This window comes from Rhinolophus hipposideros (genome assembly GCF_964194185.1).
Source record: "Rhinolophus hipposideros genome assembly, chromosome: 15".
Lineage (NCBI taxonomy): Eukaryota > Metazoa > Chordata > Mammalia > Chiroptera > Rhinolophidae > Rhinolophus > Rhinolophus hipposideros.
The window spans coordinates 55,748,821-55,768,530 of NC_138061.1; the positions used below are offsets into that span (position 1 = coordinate 55,748,821).

At 55.5% G+C, this 19,710-nt stretch overlaps 1 protein-coding gene across 6 annotated transcripts in view; it reads left to right on the top strand.

The window, feature by feature from the left end:
* Positions 1–19,710, top strand: part of ZMIZ1 (zinc finger MIZ-type containing 1) — a 230,669-nt gene that overhangs the window by 183,519 nt on the left and 27,440 nt on the right. For all 6 annotated transcript variants that reach the window (XM_081075176.1, XM_081075173.1, XM_081075175.1 and 3 more), the window contains one exon: positions 12,640–12,784. In XM_081075176.1, coding sequence (XP_080931302.1) covers positions 12,640–12,784 — 145 coding nt within the window. The remainder of the gene's footprint in view (positions 1–12,639; positions 12,785–19,710) is intronic.

Here is a 19,710-nt window from a genome sequence, read left to right on the forward strand (position 1 = left end):
CCCAGAGTGACTGCCACTGGAGCAGGGGCCTGGCTGCCACCTCTACGCCAGCTGCCTGTGGCTCGGCCTCACCCTTACAGGCCTGCAGTGGAGAAAAAGGAATTACCTGCTGTGTGTCTTGCACCAGGAGCCTGAGATCCTAAGAGGTTAACTAGGTCACTCAGCCAGGGGAAGGAAGCAGAGCAGGAGGGTTGGAGGCAGGAGAGCTGGGGGTCCAGTCAGCAGGTTTTTCCTCAATCTGCTCCTTCTCAAAGAGCAGTGGCCTGAACCCAACTCTCAGTAGTGACAAATCACCTGGCAAAGTCCTGCCCTCCCCAAACCTCTTCTGCCCCTGTCACCACAGCACACATCCCCTCAGGTACTCTTTAGGGCGGACAAGTTTTCCAGACAGTATTGTTATAGAAACAAAGGTGCCTAGGATCGGCACCTCCCCACGACTTAGTCTCCAAACCAGAATCCCAGGAGGGTCTCTGCTATCTTTATGAGCCCAGGCTGGGTGGAAGGAAACCACCATTTTAGAGAGTCCCGGGGTTTGTTGCCCGCTCCCACAGAAAGATCCGAGGACCTGGGGTTGGATGTGGGGGCCAGAGTGAATGGAAGGAGTGCACAGCAAGGCCTTTCCGCCCTCTGGCTTTCCTTGAAGATGGATGGCCATGCTGTTTAGACTGGGGCGTCTCGTTGATCCTGAGAAGGGCCTGGCCTCACTCTGACCTCTTCTTATGCTGGATGCAGGACTCCCCCAAACTGTGAGCACCCAGCTGGGGAACCTCAGAAAAGTCAATTACCCAGGGAGGAAATTGGTTCCTGCAACCCCTCCTTACCTCTCTGGCTCCCAGAGAGCAAGCCACAGGCAGTGGTGGTTAGCCCCCAGGAGAAACTATATGTACAGAATAGAAAATAAGCTCTCCGGTGGGACCTGCTGGAGTGAGGGGCTCTGAGGTTCCTAGGGACATGGCTACCGGCGTGCAGAGGCAGGGTGGGTATGGCTCGGACGCAGTGGGAGTGTGTCCTCAGGGCCAGCTGCCTGCCGAGAGCACCCTTGGTACCTTGGAGTGAGATGCAGGTGGGAAGACTCTTGGCTCTTGGCACCGCCACCCCTGCCCCCATGGATATTCTGGTCAGTCCTTGGATAGCCCAAAGGATCTGTCCTGTTGGAACCCTTATGTCCTCTTGGAATATGGGGTCAGCTGCACAGAGGCTCCCTGGCCTCAGTCTGTTGTGGGGATGGCTCAGGGCCCGTCTCCCATCTTCAGCACACTTGCTTTGCTAGTAATGCTGTATAATTTTCAGTGGAGGTACTCTAGATTCCCACCCTTGCCCCACTGCCAGCAGATAACCCAGGATGGAGGAGAAGAGCCTGCCTTGGTCCCGGCCTGCTGCAAACTTAGGTGTGTCCTGAGCCAGGTTAGCCTGCTTCCCTGTGCTCACCCCTCATCTCTAAAATGGGGGTTGTGGTACCCTCACCACTGGATGGCTTGTGAGAGTCCAGGGGCAAGGGGTGTGTGAGGCGGCCCCTTGAGGGGGCACAGTACCTACCCAGTGGCAGCTCCCTGCCATCTGGTCTCCTTGGATGGCAGCACTTTGGCCAACACCCCTGCCCAGGCCCCTCCTTCAAGCTGAGGAGTACCGGCCAGAGGAAAGGAGCGTCCTCTTCCTGATGAAAATGTCCCCTTGAGCTTGGGTCGGGTGTCTTTTCACTTAAATCTGAGTTATCCAGGAAGGCCCAGGTAGGCAGGGAGTTTTCCAGCCTGGGATTTTCCTAAAGCCCAAGGACAGGCTCAACCCGTCTGACATCTCTTGGATCCAAGCATCCTGCCCGCAGGCCCAGCCCCTGCTAGGTCAGGGACAGCCAAACCGGTTTGGGAATCAGCCCTGCCAGCTCCGAGGTCCCCGGAGTTCAGTTCCCAGGGTGAGTTCACACGCCTTAAGACTCCTAGCTCCTGCCAACCCGGGAAGCCCTTGGGGAGAGGGGGTGGGAATGTATGAGGAGAGTTGCAGGAGGGAGGGAACAGCCCAGAGGCCCTCTCGGGCTGGGCTGGACCTCAGGACCTGAGATGGCAGGACCTGCCAACCACTGGGTAGCAGGTAGGGCCCAGGGGACGGGCTGGGCCATGAGCCTCCAGGTGCACCCAGGCCGACTGCCATCAACCTGGTCGGTGTTCCCTGCACATGGGGCCTTGAGCATGTGCAGCTCGGGAGGCAGGTGGGAGAGCCACAGGGTCACTTGCAGCTAAAGGGCCAGTAAATGATACTCCTTGTTTTGACTTTCTTCACCACTTAGTAATGGGAGATGACAGAGTAGGCAACAGAGTGTGGGAATGATCTAGAAAAACTAGAAGCAGATGAAACTCAGGACAGCCTGCTGCTGCTGCTGGTGGTGGTAAAGCAATGATACGGCGATTTTGCAGGAGAGCAAGATTTGCCCTCAAGGAAAACATCTTTGGTTTCATGTTCCAGGAGTCAGCTGGCAGGGCTCCCCCATTCCAACCTACACCTTCCAGAAATGATGTTTCCTGTAACCAGGGGGAAGTCCTAACCCCTCAGCAGCCCCCGCACCTGAGGCTGCAGCGTCCTCCCCTCCTGGCCCCCGTCAGCCCTGAGTCCTACACCAGCTGTCAGACCTCGCAGGAGAGCCACTCCCCCCACTCTGGGCTGTGGCCTTAGTAAGCGGGACACCTGGGCAAGGTGAGATCCTGGAGCCCCTTCCATCTATAGCCCCTGCTGGCAGGGGGTGGGGAACCCGGTCATGGGAGTGTCCAGGCCAGGTGTGAGGGTGGGCAGCTCATCCCACAGCACCTGCAGGATTGAGAACAGGTGAAAGCTGACCTCGGCCTTGAGAGGTATGACCCCACTGTGAGGCCAGGGCTGATTCATGGGCCGTCAGACTTCAGAGAACTCGGCGCCCACTCCCTCCTGTACGTAGATCCAGAGAGGAGGCAGTTGCCCGATGTCCCGCAGGAAGTTGGTAGCAAACTGGAACAAGAAGCTGGGCTGGCGCTGAATCATGGGAGTGGAAGGTGGGCGGGAGGTGCAGAGCTGTCTCCTGGGGATGTGCCTGCTCTCAGATACGTGACATCACAGACTTGTGGGGGTAAGAGGGGAACCATTCTGGACCAGCGGCAGAGTCTCTGCTGTGGTGAGATTGGGGGTGAATCATCCCTTCTTGGGTCTCGATTTCTGCTTGGTAAAACACAAGCTCATCTTTGGCCAGCTCCTCACTAGGGGGTTGTGAGGCTCCAGTGAGGCAGAGGGCTCCAGGCAATTGGGAAAAGTAAAGGGCTGTCCGTGTGCCCTCATGACCCCGTTAGGTCCTCGCTGCCGCAGTGGGAGATGCCACCCGTTTCCCAGGCATGCATGTTGGGCACCACAGGGCGGAAGCCTGCTTTCCTGAGGCTCAGCAGCCACTGCTCCAGGCCCCCGCCTCTCGTTGGTCGTGTGCTTCCTGTGCTGTTTCCTCCTGGGAGATGACCTGAGAGAACTGGCGGGGAGGGGACCCTTTTTCCATGTCTGGGGGCACCCAGCAGAGGTGGGCCTACAGAGGAGGACATCTGAGTACCAATTCTGTGGATAGCTCAGTTCCCAGGGGTCACAGGTCAGACCACGCATTCCTGCTGGGAGCATAGGGGGCAGAACAGGGATCCTGGCCGTGGCTCCGGTCCCCATCCCAACTTCTGCTGGACACACGGGATGGGGGCTGAGGAGGAGCCAGGCCTCCCTGCGACCCACCCCTTGTTCGTGGCCACTCTGTTGGCCCAGTACGGAGAGGATGGCTGCAAAGTCCACCCAGTGCCCCACACCGAGGTGCTGTGAGAAGGAATCGGCCCAGACTGGCTGCCTACACTGCATGGCCTGGGAGCTGAAGTAGAAGTGAGCAGCCACCAGGGCTTAGTTTTATGGTGCCTGGGGTCCACCCGGTGCAGAGCGCCTGGCAGGGAAAACACTGGGTATGGGTACAGCTGGGAGCTGGGGAGCAACCCTGCCCGCCCAAAGAGTACCCAGTGTGGAGGCACTGCAAGGCTGGGCCCAAGGCATGCAAGCACTGTGGTGCTCTTGGAGTTGAGTGCAAGAAATTGTATTTTATTTGAGCAACAGCATGTAGATGGGAGACAGAGACGCCTCTTACTCCTGAAAGGATATGTGCTCAGTGACAACAACAAAATAGCAATTTATCCTTATATACTCCTTCCTCTGTGCCAGGTATCATACTAGCATTTCATGTGCATTAGCTTGGTTAATCCTCGTGACAGTTTAGGAGGGAGGTAATCTTTAGCACCCCCATTTTATAGAAGGGAAAACCAAGGCTCAGAGAGGTTAAGGAACTCACCCAAGCTCACACAGCTGCCGAGTGGCCGAGTTGGAATTTCAGCCTCTGGGGACACAATTGGAAAGAGGTGAGCAGAATGCACTGCTGGAAGAATTCCTCGGGCCGCCTTGCAGAGTATGGGTTGGCAGGAGGCAGGTTTGGAGACTGAGATAAATTATAGTATGTGATTGTTATAATTCCGGGGAGAACGGATGTGGCTGCAAAAGGTGTTTGGAACAGGCAGGAAGCACAGGGGACAGCCTGGCTCCAGAGTCTGTGCTGTTGGCCATTCTGTCTTCAGAAGCAGAAGGTCGTCAGCATTGTGCAGCTTCCAGATTCCCAGCTGAGACTCTTTGGATGAGACTCACCATCTCTCACATGTGGTTTGAAGCTCGGGTCTTTCCTTCATCTTGGGACTCCTGACACCAAGCCGGAGAGCAGCAGTTCCTTCTGTTGTCTCCACACTTTACAGATGAGACGGAGAGACTAGCCCAGGCCTATATGGTCTCAAGCCCCCGTGTCTCCCCGCTTCAGCCTCCCTTCCTGCACCCTAACCTCTCATACGCACTGGTCCCCAAGTGCAGGCAGGAGCCTCCACTGTCTCTGACCCCCCGTTTTCCCTGGGCGGGTCCAGGATGCCATGTTTGGGAGATGAAAAAAGAAGGTCATAGGGTAGGAGGTGTGGCGTGGCCTGGGCTGGGGAGGCAGGAGGAGCAGCAGCAATGTCTCCAGGGATCCCTGGGTGAGATGCTGTGGGACAAACACCGTTACCTGGCACAGGGATGCCACCCCATGAGCAGAGAAAACCCAGGGTTGCAGCTGCCTCCCAAGTTGTACTAACTGATACTGTTTCTGTCTCCTGTTTACCTTCCATTCCCCATTTTGGCATGGCCCACCAATAGCTGTGCATGTCACGAAACAGGTTATAGATTTTATTTGATGACAGCACCCATCTCTGGACATATCCATGATTGGATTCCTTTCAGGGTTGATGCTCCTGAGGCTGGGTCCCTGCCCTCAGGGAATGGGAAGCTGCCCGCAGGCTGAGACCACAGGGTGCTAGGTCGTAGGTATTACCCGGACAGCCTGGGTCTCGGACAGTGTACCCAGTGTCTGTCTGACTCTCCCATCCTTGGCATATTGGGTTATCTACCTGTGATTCATTTCAGTGCCTTCGTCACATGTCAGCTGTGCCAAACACCGTCCCGCATGCCGCGCTAGTACAAATGAGCCCCTCACATCCCATCGTGGCCCTCAGGGCTCCTGCGCTCGCTTATGGAACATCACAGCTTTCCCCCAGATAGCCGGGTCGGTCCTTCATTCTGCATGCATTGGGCATCTGCCGTCCACCAGGCCCGGTGCAGGCCTGGGGACACAGTTGGAAAGAGATGAGCAGAATGCACTGCTGGAAGAATTCCTCTGGCCGCCTTGCGAAGTATGGGTTGGCGGCAGGCAGGTTTGGAGACTGAGATAAATTATAGTACGTGATTGTCATAATTCAGGAAAGAATGGACACGGCTGCAGAATGTGTTTAGAACAGGCAAGAAGCATGAGACAGATTGCAAGGACAATCAGGCCTCGATGAACTGCGGGTTGGGCGGGGGGGGGGCGTCTTCCGAGGTGGCTTGAGGTGCTCCTGGGGAATGGAGACGATGAGCACAAGAATGTCAGGGAGTAAAGGGGAGGCAGAGGGGAGGAGCCCAGCCTGGATGCCTGGCTCTTCCGCCTGACACCCCAGGCAAGGCCCTCCAGCTGCCCCGGCCAGGCTTCCCCGTTGGGAAATGGGACTGCCCCCCTCTACTGCTACTTCAGAGGATCTTGTATAGATTTAGTAAGCAGATGGTATGGAAGCGTTTGGAAATGTGTCTTTAGTATTTTTCATTGACAGTGAACCTCACTTGTGTGCTCCCAGGACCTCTTTCCTCCTCCGTCTGCCCAACTCTCCCCCCTCCCCCCAGGGCATGACTTGAGAGGTCAGTGCTTGGCAGGCTGCCTCCTGGACACCCCGAGTCCGAGTCCGGCCTGGCCCTGGGTCTCAGAAGCCCCTGCTCCCTCCCTCTCTCTCCCTCTTTCTCTCTGTCTGTCTCTCTCTCTTTCTCTCTCTCTCTCTCTCTCTCTCTCTCTCTCTCTCTCTCTCTCTCTCTCTCTCTCTCACACACACACTGTCACACACTCACACACAGAGTTCTTCTGTTCTCCAGCCTTTTAGCAACTGAGATGCTCTTTGATACTTAATACTCCTTTGTTTCATTTGCGTGAGGCATCTCCAGGCTGCAGCACGTTTGATAATTCTCCTGCTTGGCCCTTCCATCCAAATGTCTGTACCCTCCTCCCCGATGGCCTTTCCTCCTCCCCACCCCCCACTGCTGCTCCCATCCCTCCCTGATGTGCACACCTTATTGGGAATGAGCATTTCCAGGCCACTTAGTGTCGAAACATCCCCCTCCTTGCCTCCACAGGGAACAAATCTCCTTTTTTCCTGTGGCCACAATGACTACCTCTGGTTTCTGGCCCCTTTTCAAGCCTGAGTCCGGCCTGGCAAGGGGCAGCCTCTCACACATGCCCAACAAGCTTGTCCACGCCTTTGATGCTTCAGCTTTCAGACCTTCACCTCCGCCTCCCCTCCACCTCCACCTGGCTCATTGTCTGCTGGCTGTCAGTCTGGTCTGGAAACGGCAGCTCCACCCTCCTTACCTGGAGCCGAGCAATTCCCACATTGCGAGTGCAGCCTCTTCCTTCTGCTGCCTCTCGGATAACACCAGAGCCCTAGCACTAGTCCAGCTGGTCAGCCCATCCAGGCCGTGCTCTGCCAGGAGCTGCAGGCACAGAGGCAAATGCAGGGCTGCACACTGTCCCCAAAGAGGGCACATCTGGGACAAGCCCGGTCTAAAACTCCCCAGTGGTCCACTGTAGACCTGCCATCACTCTTACATCTGATTTTCTGTTCCCTGTCGCTGAAGGACACGGGTGGCTGCTGGCTGCAGGGGAGTAGCCAGGAAGATGTGGGCAGCACATGTCAGATCCTGCCTCTCCCTTGGTGCCTTCCCTCAGACCTGTGTGCTGCACCCCCGAGCCTTAGACCCAGCGTGCACTTCCGTTTCTTGCCCAGGGGAGTTCATGCTGCCAGAGCTGGGCATCTCCCGGTGTAGGGGCCCCCGGACACATCTACTGGGTGCCATTACACGGAACATGTCCCCTGTTGTCACACACACCATGATTTTATGTCCCACCAGGTAGGAACAGCACACCACCAATCACACCGCGACACAACATCTACTCTACTGTCAGATGTGTATTGAAGGCGAGTGACCTTAGTTGTTTACGTCCATGGTGGGTCTGGAATGGAAACCCCGGTGCCCTCCTCCCCGCCCCCCAGGGTTTCCTGGATAAACTACAGAGCTAAGTGCAGGTAATGGGAGCATGAAAGGTCAACCCGTCGTGTCTTCTCCCTGGCTGGAATCCCTCAGGACTGTTGCTTCCCTTATGGACGTGACCATCTGAAGTTTGGCTGCTGAAGACCAGGGCTCTAGACGGCGCCAAGTGGATGCCTAGGCCGGGGGCTTGGGCTGTTCTGGAGCCTAAGAAGCCTGCCCATCCCACCCCCATTCATGATACTGCCATTGGCCTGGGGAGCTACGCTCTGCCCTATCTCCAGGGAGGCCCTCAGGGACACCACACAGAAGCCAGAGCACGTCCCTGCCAGGGGCACAGATGCCTTTCCATTGGCTGAATTGGAGGCAGAGCTGCCTCTGAACAGGGAATGGATTTTTGCTTCCTGTGTCTCAGGCAAAGCAAGCACACAGTGTGTCCTCATTCTGCCCTTCAGTGCCCACCTTGGTGGCTCAGAAGGGGCTGCTCTGCAAAGCCTGTGGCCGAGGGGACAGATGGTCCTGGTCGTCCCCAGGGGCCTGGCCTTACAGACACTCAGCACCCCACCCTGTGAACTTTCAGAGCTACACTTGTCTCCAGTTCATTTGTCTCTGTGCTCTGCCATGTGGTTCAAAGTAGACAGAGATGCCAAGGCCTCGTAATCATCCTGTGGTCATCAAGCTCCCAGCCAAGGTCAATAACACTGAAGGTCATTTTGACAAACACGTAGCTCCCACTGTGTGGCCTGGTGCTGTTCCTGTGCTTCATCGGGGTAACTCGGCTCCTCCTAACAGCTCTGAGTGGGGAGCAGAATTACCACCACCGCATTTTAGAGATGAGGCAACTGAGGCACAGGAAGGTTAGATGAGGTGCTGAAGGTATCACGTGGCTGGCAGAGGCAGAGTTCCGCGGTTGCTGCCTTTCCAGCTTTCCCAATGTTACATGATGCCGTGGTGGGTATGGGATCGACGGGCTGCTTTTCTGGGGCCGCTGTGGGTCACAGGGTCCCTTGGTCTTCACCTGCTCTCCCTCCCTTTCCGGCTTCTGCTTGGGTACCCCTGCAGTTGATTGAAAACATTCATTTACAGCTTATGTCCACTTTCTGAGGCGGGCAGCTCAGGAAACTGGGACTCCAAACTGTGCAGCAGCCTGCGTGAAATCTCAGAGCTAGAGACTGGAAGAGCACGGTTCAAGCCCCGTGTGTGGGACTCCAGAGCCGGGCCTGCCCGCTATTACCCCACTGCTCTCCTCTCCTGAGTGTTGTGGCACTGGTACCCATCAGGGCTGCCGTGGCACCTTCCGGAGGGGCCTGGGATGGCTTCCTCCTATTCATGAGGCGTTTTGCTGCCTGCAGAGAGCAGAGCACATTTGCAGATGTCCCCTTGCTCTCCAAAGACCACACACAATGCTTTCAGGGACTCCGTGTTTACTATGCGCCAGATGCTGTTTAAAGCACTTTATAGATGTTGGGGTCACTTAATCACAGTAATCCTAAGGAGTGAGCATTAGTTTTATGCCCATTTAACAGATCAAGAAACCGAGGCCCAGAGAGCTTCTGTAATTTGCCTAAGGTCATGTAGCTCTAAGTAGTGGAACCCAGATTATCAGGGTGAGTGGTGCTCATCGGATGAGGTGAAGGGTGTCCTCAGTGGCTGCCCGGGCAGTAGAGGGACACTCCTGACCCTGCCCGCTCAGCTTAGGATCACTAGTGTCGCCCTGAAATTCTTCCCATCCTTTCCACCACATCTTGGGACTCTTTGTGCCTGGTACCCCTTTCTAGTACCAGAGCCTGTGCTCAGTGGTGCTTTTTCATGCCCTGTCCCAACGAGTACCCAGAGCAAAGACACACAGGACCAACGAGGCATGCAGGCAGGACCTGCCTCATCGAGCAGGCAGGCTTAGCTCAGCTGTGTCTCGACAGCCAGGGCCAGGCACACACGCAGACACCCATCCCGCTGGGCTGTCTGTGTGCTCTCTCCCTGCCCTGTCTGTCTGTCCGTCCTCCTGGTGCTGACAGGGCCCAGACTCCTGTGTTGATCGCAGCTTCCTACACGATGTCATTAAGCAGCGTTTGCCTCAGGACGGCCTGTGTTGGTTTGCACCGTGCTGAGAGCATGCACTGGGTCTGTCTGCGTGGATCCTCCCGCCATGTGTTTGCCGGTCACTCAGGCCGACGGGCTGAAGGGTGGTGTTCCCTTGCGCCCCGTCCTTTCTCTCTAGGTTGTAGGCAGGTGGCTGTCCTGGCATCTGTGTTGTGCCACGGCTGCCTGATACACGCATCCCATCTGCTCACGGCATCCCAGGCCCTGCTACGCCACCAGCCTCCCTTTATTTTATTCTCTTGAAGGAAAAGCACTCCGATGGTGATGGGAACATGAGGGCTGTCCTTGGCCAAGCAGGGGGTGGCCCATGACATTGGAGAGAAGGTCTGAATGCCCTCACGGTGCCTCCCATGCCTCCCGCGTGGCAGGGTGGCCCCCAGGAGAAGCGGAGGCTGGGAGGGCAGCGCGGGCAGGGCAGGCAGCAGGCGTACCATCTGTGGCCGTCCTTTGTGCTGGCAGCCGAGCAGTCCCTCCATCGCTGCAATCCAACGCCTCGTGCTTGGCGTGCAAATGAGCTTCCAGATGCCCAGTGCCCCCCGCACGAGAAGCAGTAACTAGGGGCCTGGCAGGAGAATGGAGCGATCTGGAAATTCATTTCTATTTGTTCTAGCCTCTCTGAATAGGCTGTTCCCCCCACCCCACCCCCACCTCCAGCTGCGGCAGATGTGCTCTGGGCGCTCGCTCTAGGGCGTTTTGCCACAGTTCCTGGCCAGACACATGCCAGCGTGGGGGCTTCTCCACTCCAGCACGCTCCTCCCTGTGCAGTGGTGGTAAGGTGAGCCCCACAGAGAGGGGCAGGTGTATTTTTTAAGACACAGCTCACCCATCGGCACCTGCTCCTGGAGAGAGAAACAGGTGTCCTATTGGGAGCAGGCACAGGGTGGACTTTGGCCCCGTGTGCCTTCTTATTCATTATCTTTGCACACCACACACGCTGAACAGATGTACCCAGCAACCCTAGTGGGACCCGTCACCACCCAGCCCCATTCCCTGCAAGAACCATTGCCCTGCCGTTGCCCTTGCCCCCCGCCCCAGCTGCTGGGAAAGTGGGAACCTCCCTTGCAGCCAGCTCACAGCAGAACTGGGGGGACGGGGTTCTGCTGGTTCTGAAAGCTTCCTCCTGGCCTCTACCCACTCAGTGAGGGGCAGGAAAGAACCTGCTTCTCCCCAAGGTGCTGGTACCCACTTGCTCCCCTCTAACTGGCCTGGGCCATGGGCAGGGTAGAGCTTGGCAGGGTCTCACAGGTTCCCCAGCCCTCTCAGGGCCCCAGGCTGACAGGGGACCTGGGGGGGTTGAAGTGGCAGCCCTGCCCAGCCACTCCAGGGCATTGTGTATCTGGCCATCTTCCCCTAGTGCTGTTCAAACAAGGCCTGAAGGGTTCCTCCTCAAATCGGAAGTGATAGAAACCATGACACTTGGTTTTGCTTTCTGAAGGGTTTCATCTCCTCCCCCACATTCTAGTCCGGCCTTGGGCTCTACTGCCAGGGTGTGGAATAAGAACGTCATCTGTGTCTCGGCTCCTCTCTGGTTGTGGTTACTGTGAACTAGTGACTCCGCCTGCCTGGGCCTCAGTCTGCCCTGTAAAATGGGCATAACAGCTGATATCCTGGATCAAGCAGGGCGTACTGGAGGAAAGGATGCAGAAGCATGTTGCACAGCATCCAGGTGGGATACCCTGGAAATGAGGGAGTGGGTTCTGTGTCCAGGCAAGTGGCTGAACAGTCCTGGGTTCAAAAGGCTCCTGGCTGTCTGGCTGAAGTACTCTTGGCAGTAGTGGGGCATTGGTTGGGGTGTGGTCGCCCCTTTTTGCTTCTGCAGTCTCAGGGGTTCCCCCGTCTGCCCTCACACAGCCCTGGGAAGAAGGCAGGGCAAGAGTCATTATTCTTCTGTAAGCAAACTGAGGCCCAGAGAGGGTCTGTGAGCTCCTTAGGGTCACACAGCAAGGTGGTAACAGCCTCGCCTTCCCGACTCCCCACTCTCTGCCCAAACGTCAGCTACTTTAGAAGGATTGGCCAGACACACTGACCTTGAGGGTGCTTTTGGCCCCTGGTGGCTGCACTGGGACAGTGAAGGATGAAAATTTCACGTTCCCACAGCATCCAATGAATTCTAGCTGCTTTTCTCTTGGTTTTTAAGGCCTGGATGTGGAAGGGTCTCGTGTGCTCCAGCTCTTGGTGCCTCTGGCAGACTCTAGCTTAGCCCCACCCCACCCCTGAGCAACGCTCTGCCCTGGAAATCCTTTGTCCTCCGCAGCACTGCACAGCTGTGCAGGGCTCGTTATGGTTTGACCAGAAGGTGTGTGCACATGAGCTCAGTGCTGCCCTGTGTGGGGAGGAGTTTCAGGGAGGACCCTGTGGGAACTCCTGGGATCATCGACAGGCTCCAGGAAGGCTCTGGATTTTGTTTACACCTTGTGATTCTGGCCCCACCTGTGGGCAGAAGCCATGTCAAACTGCTTGTCCAGAATCCAGGGGGTGGACTTCACTGAGAAGTTTAGGGATGGCTGACAGTTCCTAAACTCGCCCCACGTGACGTCTTTGGCCCCTTTGGTTTCCTGTTGGCGTCATCTCTGCCATCCCCTCCATCGTCTTGACTCTCCTCTTTGCCAGTAAAACCAGCCCTCCTCTGATTTGTGCCTACAGTGACAGAAGCTTTTCAGTCCTCCTTTGGAGGTGGTAGTCCCACTTGACAGAAGGGAAAACTGAGGCCTCCTAAGCAGGCTCAGTGACTCTCCTGGTGTCGCACAAAGGTGGGAGCAAGGCCAGTGTTGGTAACAGCCACTCTGGCAGGATGAGATGGGGCAGGCATGTCAGGGTGTAGTTGGTGGCTGAGGTTCCCACTGACTGTCCTGTCCTTCCTTGTAGCCCTACTGTCCTCCTGGTGCGAGGAGCTTGGCCGCCTGCTGCTGCTCCGACATCAGAAGAGCCGCCAGAGCGACCCCCCCGGGAAACTCCCCATGCAGCCTCCCCTCAACTCCATGAGCTCCATGAAACCCACTCTGTCGCACAGGTGAGTGGGCATGTGCCCCTAGGACCAAGCCAGGGATTGCTTGGGTGGGCACTGGGTAGCCACCCCTCAGACCCCAGATCTCCTTGGAAATGCCCTTCAGGTGGGGAACTTGGGTGGAGGCCTCTGAGCAGCTGTGGGGATGTTACGTTTTCTAAAATACAGTTTTCTTAAATCCTTATGGATGAACACGGTTTCTCCCCCATCAAAACAGAGGTTGAAAGCGCTGGTCTTACCCAGCCTGACTGCTTTGTCCCTTCCGGGGAGGGCCATCTCTTCTTCAGGTTCCAGACTTCTGGTGAAAAGTTAGCAGTCCTGAGCCCTCTTTTCCTCTCCTGAGCAGGATACCTGGGGCGGGAGGGGGCTCACAAGGCTGCTGGTCCCACCTCAAGTTGGGGACAGAGCCGGCCCAGGCAAACCAGGCAGGAGTCAAGGGAGGCTGGGGTAGTCAGCAAGGGGCGGGGCTGCCAGAAGCCCACGGTCACGCACAGGAATGGGCTTGCAGAGGCCACCAGGCACCAAGGAACTGGTCAGTCCACTCTGCAGTAGCCTCAGAAGGAGCCCATGGTCAGGACGAGCGAGTCCCCCGTTAATTACCTCACTGTTCCCTTGCTGAGCTGGGTGTGCTCTCCTAGCTCTCTGCGGGCTGACCCTGGAACAACAGGGCCTGTCCTGCGGTCTGCTCTCCCCATGCGGGTCCCCACTGATGGGTCCCCACTGGTGACCAGGAGGAGCGTTTACAGTCAGAGCTCAGTTCATTCCCCAGCCTGACCAAGCCATCCACAGTCCACAGCTCACTGCAGGAGACCTGGGTCGCACTATTGAGGCGCTGCCTGGAAGTGGGGTACTGACCATGTTTTATAAATCGAATTAGAGGCAGTTGACTCTCAGAGCCGGAAGGGACTTCAGAGCCCCTGGAGTCCAGCGCGCTGCCCGGGCAGGGCGGCCCTTGACACATGGCTTCCTGCCTACGTCAGAAGCACTCTGCATGGCCAGCCCTTTGCCGGGTCTTTGTTGAGTTCAGCTAAAGGCACAAGACTGTGCAGCCCTAGGGTTAAACAAAGGGTGTCCATGCTGCAGGGGCAGAATCCCCCTCACTGGGGAAATAGGATTCAGTGAGGCAAAACTGGGAGCTGGCAGATGGAGGCAAGGTGAGGGCTGGGTGACACACAAGCTTGGCCTCAGAGTTCAGAAGGAGGAAGATGGCCACGCGAATTTAAGTCAGAGGACAGCTTGAGTAATGCAGGTTTGAACTACACAGATCAATTGAAAATCCACTTTAAAGTGGATCCATGCTGTTCAAACCCACGTTGTTCAAGGGTCAGCTGTACTTTCACAGATGGGAAGCCATTCTCCACAACTCTATTGAGTGAGGAGTGACTTGGAGAAAGCAAGCTCCTCTTGCCTTTTCATGAAGAAGACATTGAGTTTGGGGAGCCTGGGATACTCAGGATTTGGTGCTCAGAGGTGCCCAGCTATTGGAAGACTCAGGTCCGTGTCTGAAGGCTTTGAGGATAAGCAAACAGGAGAGGGGGAAGGAGACCCGGAAGCTTGAAGCCTCAGGCCGTTTTGCAGGGTACGTTGTAACTGTTGGATTGCTGTAGCTCAGGCATCGCACTTACGTCCGTGACAGGCTGTGGAGCTCGGTGCCACAGCACCAGGCTGTGAGCTGGGGCCTGTGCCTCCAGGCACAGCCCATGACTGGGCATGTGGTGGCACTCAGCACCATAAGGAAAAGGGCCAGTCAGGCTACTGCAGCCCCACGGTGTCCCCGAGGGTACCAGCGCTCAGGAGGAATCCTGAGGACCCACGTGCTTGGGGAGAGCATTAGAGTTTGGGGAGCAGTGTTTGGACCAGCTCCGTGTTCAGTCCTGCCCATGGAGATGTTGGTGGGTGCCGTCCTCGCCACCACAGAGGTGCCCAGAGCGCTGCACAAGGGAAGACAGGCCAGGCGAGGGCAGGAAGGGGCTCGGGCCTGCTGCCAGGGAGCAGGACCCCTTCCCGGGCCCTGCAGTGACCCAAACTTGATGCCAACAAACAATCCTGCCTTCCGCTCCCAGATTTGTAATGAGTGGTTAAAAAAGAAAGCCATTTACGATTAGCACATTGTCCGTATGCAAATCAGTGCTGCAAAGGTAATTAAAATCCTAATAAATCTTGTTTACACTCCTAATTTGATTACAATCAAAGCCTGCCATTGCTGGGAAAGATTCTGAGACCAAGGGCTGCCACCCTTCCTCTTCCAGGTGAGGGGTTTGCAGCCCCCAGAGGAGAGGCTTCCAGGCGGGGCCCTGTTGCTCCCCTCTGCAGAAGGTAGGGGCACAGCCCGGGAGGCGGGCTGCCAGACGTCAAGTGTCAGTTCTGCCATCTTCTAGCTGGCAGAATGGTTAGCAAACGCTCCTGAAGGGGCAGTTTCATAACCTCTTTCTGCCTCAGTTTCCTCTTCCGTAGAAGTAGAAAAACAGTAGCGCAGGACTTACAACATGCTCGTGACCAGGCCTGGAACACAGGGAGCCCCACAGACTAGTCGTGATTCCCTCCACCTCAGCTTGGTGCTCTCCGACTTTGATGTGGTCCTTTGTGGTCAGCTAACAAAGAAGTGGTCAGTTAGAACTGGTCCCCAGTCTTCTCCTTCCCTTGGTCACATCACACCACCTTTACACTTCATTTTTAGCTCTTTTGGCACAGCTATACCTAAAGCTTAGTTTGTAATTGACCCTTCTTCCTTCTTGCCCACAGAGAATTAAAAAAAAAAAAAAGTCAGGGCTTGAAGGACCCATAAATCCTACTCCATCAATTCCAGATTGCAAGATGCAAGAATCTTCTCCTTTCCTCCTTCCTATTGAAACAATTTTAAATCCTCTAATATGCAGTTAGCTGCACCAGTTCCCCTCTAAGTTTCACCACAGGGAGGAAAGGAAGCAGGTCCCACTAAGTGTGATGATGGAGAGTATGGTGAATGGTTCCCCTAAATTAAAGGGGGTGGGGGCTTCAGCTCCACACTGGCTTGTGTTTCCTTAGTGGTAACACTGCAGCCTTGCACGAAGATGGGACCAATAGAGCCGGATCAGGGAAATTCATTAGGGTCTGACAATACCCTTATTCGGAATTTGTTATTTCTCCCAAATAAAGTGGCTGCTAGAAGTGCCAGGGAAGAAATAACTCAGCCCTCCCTTCTCGTCTCTCCACAAATGTCTGTAGACACTGCAACAGACACTGGCGGGGGGGTGGGGGGGGTGAGCGGTGCCCAGGAACCAGGAATCATCCCTCCCTCTTCCTGGGCTTTACTCATTTCCCCACATTTAGCAAACATCAGTCACTACCCATGGAGCTTACAGACAGACATGAAAACTGTCTAACTGCAGTGTGAAGAGCTCTTTATCAAATATATGAACAATATGCTGAGGGAACTGAGGAGAATGCCCTTGGTTCTGCTTAGGAGAGTCACAAAAGGGAGTATCCAATGTACTTCAGAGGGCTTTGAAGTATAGGCAGGAGTTCACTACATAAGGAAGACAGAGGAACACTGAGGAAAGCCTCAGAGGCTTGGAAGATAAGCAGGAAAGATAATAACAGCCCTTCCCAATGACAGCATATTTGCAAAACTTCTAAGCACCATCATTGTATCGTCAAGTAAATATGGATACCTACACGACAGTCGGGCTGGAGCAATGGAGAGAAACATGTAACTACAGCTGAGCAGGGGCTATGTGTCAGGCACTGTGCTGAACTTTACTTGCATGTTTCATTCTAGGAGAGTGTTAGACCCACTTTACAGATGTGAAAATTGAGACTGACTTAAGTAACATGTCCAGATCATAGAAATCATTAGTGGCAAAGCCAAGACTCGCCAAAGAGACTAAGTTCAGATCCCAGAAAGCTAAGTAAGCACTGTCCTGCAAGACCTCCCTCTGCCATTTGAATATGACCCTCAAAACTGTTTAGTTGGAGTCCGTGAATATTTGCCACACTGAGTCCAGGTCAAAGCTAGTGATTTGATGTATAATGTTTTATTTCCTGGGACACTATTTGGGTTTTCTCTGCAGCCAGTCTTCAAGGCCAAACTTTACATATCTTCTGTCTCTTCACGCTGGGTGGATTCCCAAGACGACTTCCCTGAGAACACCCGAGCAACTCGACCCCTTTTAGAATGCTTGTGGGCTCCTGGATCACCTTTGTAGCACGTGCCCCCTTGTGTTATAGACGTCTTTGTATGCGGAAGTGCTACCTAATTGGGTTCTAAGCTCCCTGAGATGGTGGGATGTGGTCAGGCTCACCTGGCAACCTGGCCCTTAATGAGCTCTGCGACCCTCTAAGCCTCACCTCCTAAGAGGTGCTTCTGTTGAGCCCCCTCATAGGGATTAAACGAGTTTTTAGAAGAAAGTCACTTCACATAGATCCTTGCATCTAGAAACCATAACAACAGCATCAATAACAGCAGCAAACATTTTTAGGGTGCCCAAGGTGTGCTGGACATGGTGATTTTGCCTTACACATTTGAGCTTGCTTAATCCTCATGACAATCTCTAAGAGAGGAGCTATTATGCCCATTTTACAGATGAGGCACTGAGACACAGAGAATGAGTGATGGCTCTGTTAGCTTTCCTCTGTCCCTCTCCCTGGAGGGCAGGACCTCCCACTTTCAGGGTGCAAGTGCCCATGTAGTCACAAGTGCCCTGTAGGTGGTCAGCCATCAGACTGAATGCATGGACATGTGCGTTCATTCTCAGGCAGCCCTGTGAGGGCAAGCACGAGTGGTGCTGTTTCTCCGTGGCAATTTGGTTAGCAAACGCTCCTGAACCCTGTAGGTTTGTGAAAGCATCTTTTTTGCAGTCACAGGGAGCCTGAGAACTCGGGGCTCCTGGGGCAGAAGGAAAAAGGCAGGAGGGCTCATTCAGACCCCAGGAACATGAGGAGTAAGTGGACCTCAGGCCAAAGGACATGGCAAGGGCTTCCTGGAGGAAGTGGCCTTTGGAAGAGGAGGAGCCTAAAAAGGATTAATTTTCAGGGTGGGGACGAAGCATCCCAGGCTGAGAAAAAGTGCAGAGGTGGGAGAGCAGCTTCTCCCATTTTAGAAGGCGATTGACAGGAGAACACTACTGAGATTCCAAGAGGATTCTGGCACTGGTGCCTCTGTAGGTGGAATAGGATTCTGGGGGCAGTTCTGGCTGGACAGGACTGTGGCTGAGAGCAGCTTGTGGCCTAAGGCTGGCCCATGCTGGATTGAAGGTGTACAGAGCTGGGCAGAATTACTGAGAGTAGGGTTCTCAGATCCCAGGGATTCTGGCCGCCCTCTGTAGCCAGGTATGATGGACAAGAAGAGGGAAGTAGTTCCCAGTGCATGGCCTGAAACGCCAGGGACCTATGACCTGGGCTGAGCACATCTGCTGGTTAAATATACTTGCCAGAGGAAGGAAGGGGCCTCAGGACACCCCCCACAGACCTCTAGGTCATCTCTTCCTCACCCTGGGCCCCCTCCCACCTTGGTGGTGCCCAGAAGCCTGACTTGTCCTTGAAACTTGGGCACAGGGAGCTGGGCAGGCCCCCAGTGGTGAGGTCTGAGTCTGGGCAGAGACATCAGCAGGGCTGACTGCCACGCCTGTGGGGGCGAGAGCCTTCGCTGCTACAGTAGGAGCTGTCTCCCCAAGAGATGAGTCACAGCCCTGTCGGTGCGGCTGCCACTTCTGCTTCTGTAGCAGGTGTGAGTGGAGGCGAGCAAGTCCCTGAGACTGCCTGTGTGTGTGTGTGTGTGTGTGTGTGTGTGTGTGTGTGTGTGTGCCCATGTCTTCCCCCACGTGTGCGTGCACACACAGGTGTCCCCCGGACACACGTGTGCACACTGGTATGTGCCTGGGCTCTGGAGTGAGTCTTCCCGCCAGATAGAGGGACGCCCAGTTTGGGAACACTGGTTAAGTTTGCTTCTCACCGAGTTTAAGGTGGTGGGGGTAAAACAGGAAGGAGCCGGTTTCCGCCCACAAGGCCCACCCACGGAGTGGCAGGCAGTTGGAGCTTGTTTGTGGGCCTGTGAAGTATCCTGGTGAGCTGGGGGCCTCCCCGCCCCTGCCTGAGGTGGTGAGGCAGCAGCTGCTGTCCCCGGGAGCTCAGGAGGGGCCCTGCTGGGCTCTGGGGGCTCCCAGGGGGCTTTACTTCCTGAGTCTGCCAGGCATCAGAAGCGGTAGTCAGCCTGCAGGGTTGATGGCAGCTTGTAGGGCGGGAGTTCTGGGGAAAAGGACAGACTCTGGTTTGTGCTCTGTTCAGTTGCTGAGAGTCCTGGATTCAGTCCAAGTACACCTAGGACCAGGGCCTCGCAGGAGAGCCAGTGTCCGGGGGTCTCCTCTTTGTCGTTCAGAACCATAGCCTGCAGGGCCTTCCTTCCAGACTCGGGAGTGCCAGCCTTGGGACCAGGCGGAGCCCCCAGCCCAGCTGCCCTGAGGAGCAGGCCATTGCTTGCTTTGCTGTGCTTCTCCGCCCCACCATCCTCTCTTGGCTCCCAAGTCCCCAGGCAGCCTCCCCACATGCAGTGAGGTCTGTCACCTTTGGCCTGTGCCTCTGGGCCTCACCCCCTGTCTGATGACCCACGTCATGTCTGGCCGACAGTGGGCAGGCAGGAGGGCTGGGTCCCCTGAGGACAGTGCTTCTCCCTGCAATTCTAGGCCTGCGTTTTCTCCCAGAAGTCATGGGTAATGCTGAAGTCGGTGTCACTTTCCAGTGGAGAAAACCTTTTTGTCTGCATTCTCACTTTTGAGCCACATCAGGTTTATGCCATCCAAGCCTATGTTAGGTTGTTCAAACCTACTTGACCCGCAGTAAATACACATATTACACTGTGACCCAGGGCGCATGTATACTTGTACATGAAATCGAGACGTCCATTCAGGGATAATACTCATCCTTACTGTGTGATCACACTTGATTGCTTTGTTTTATTC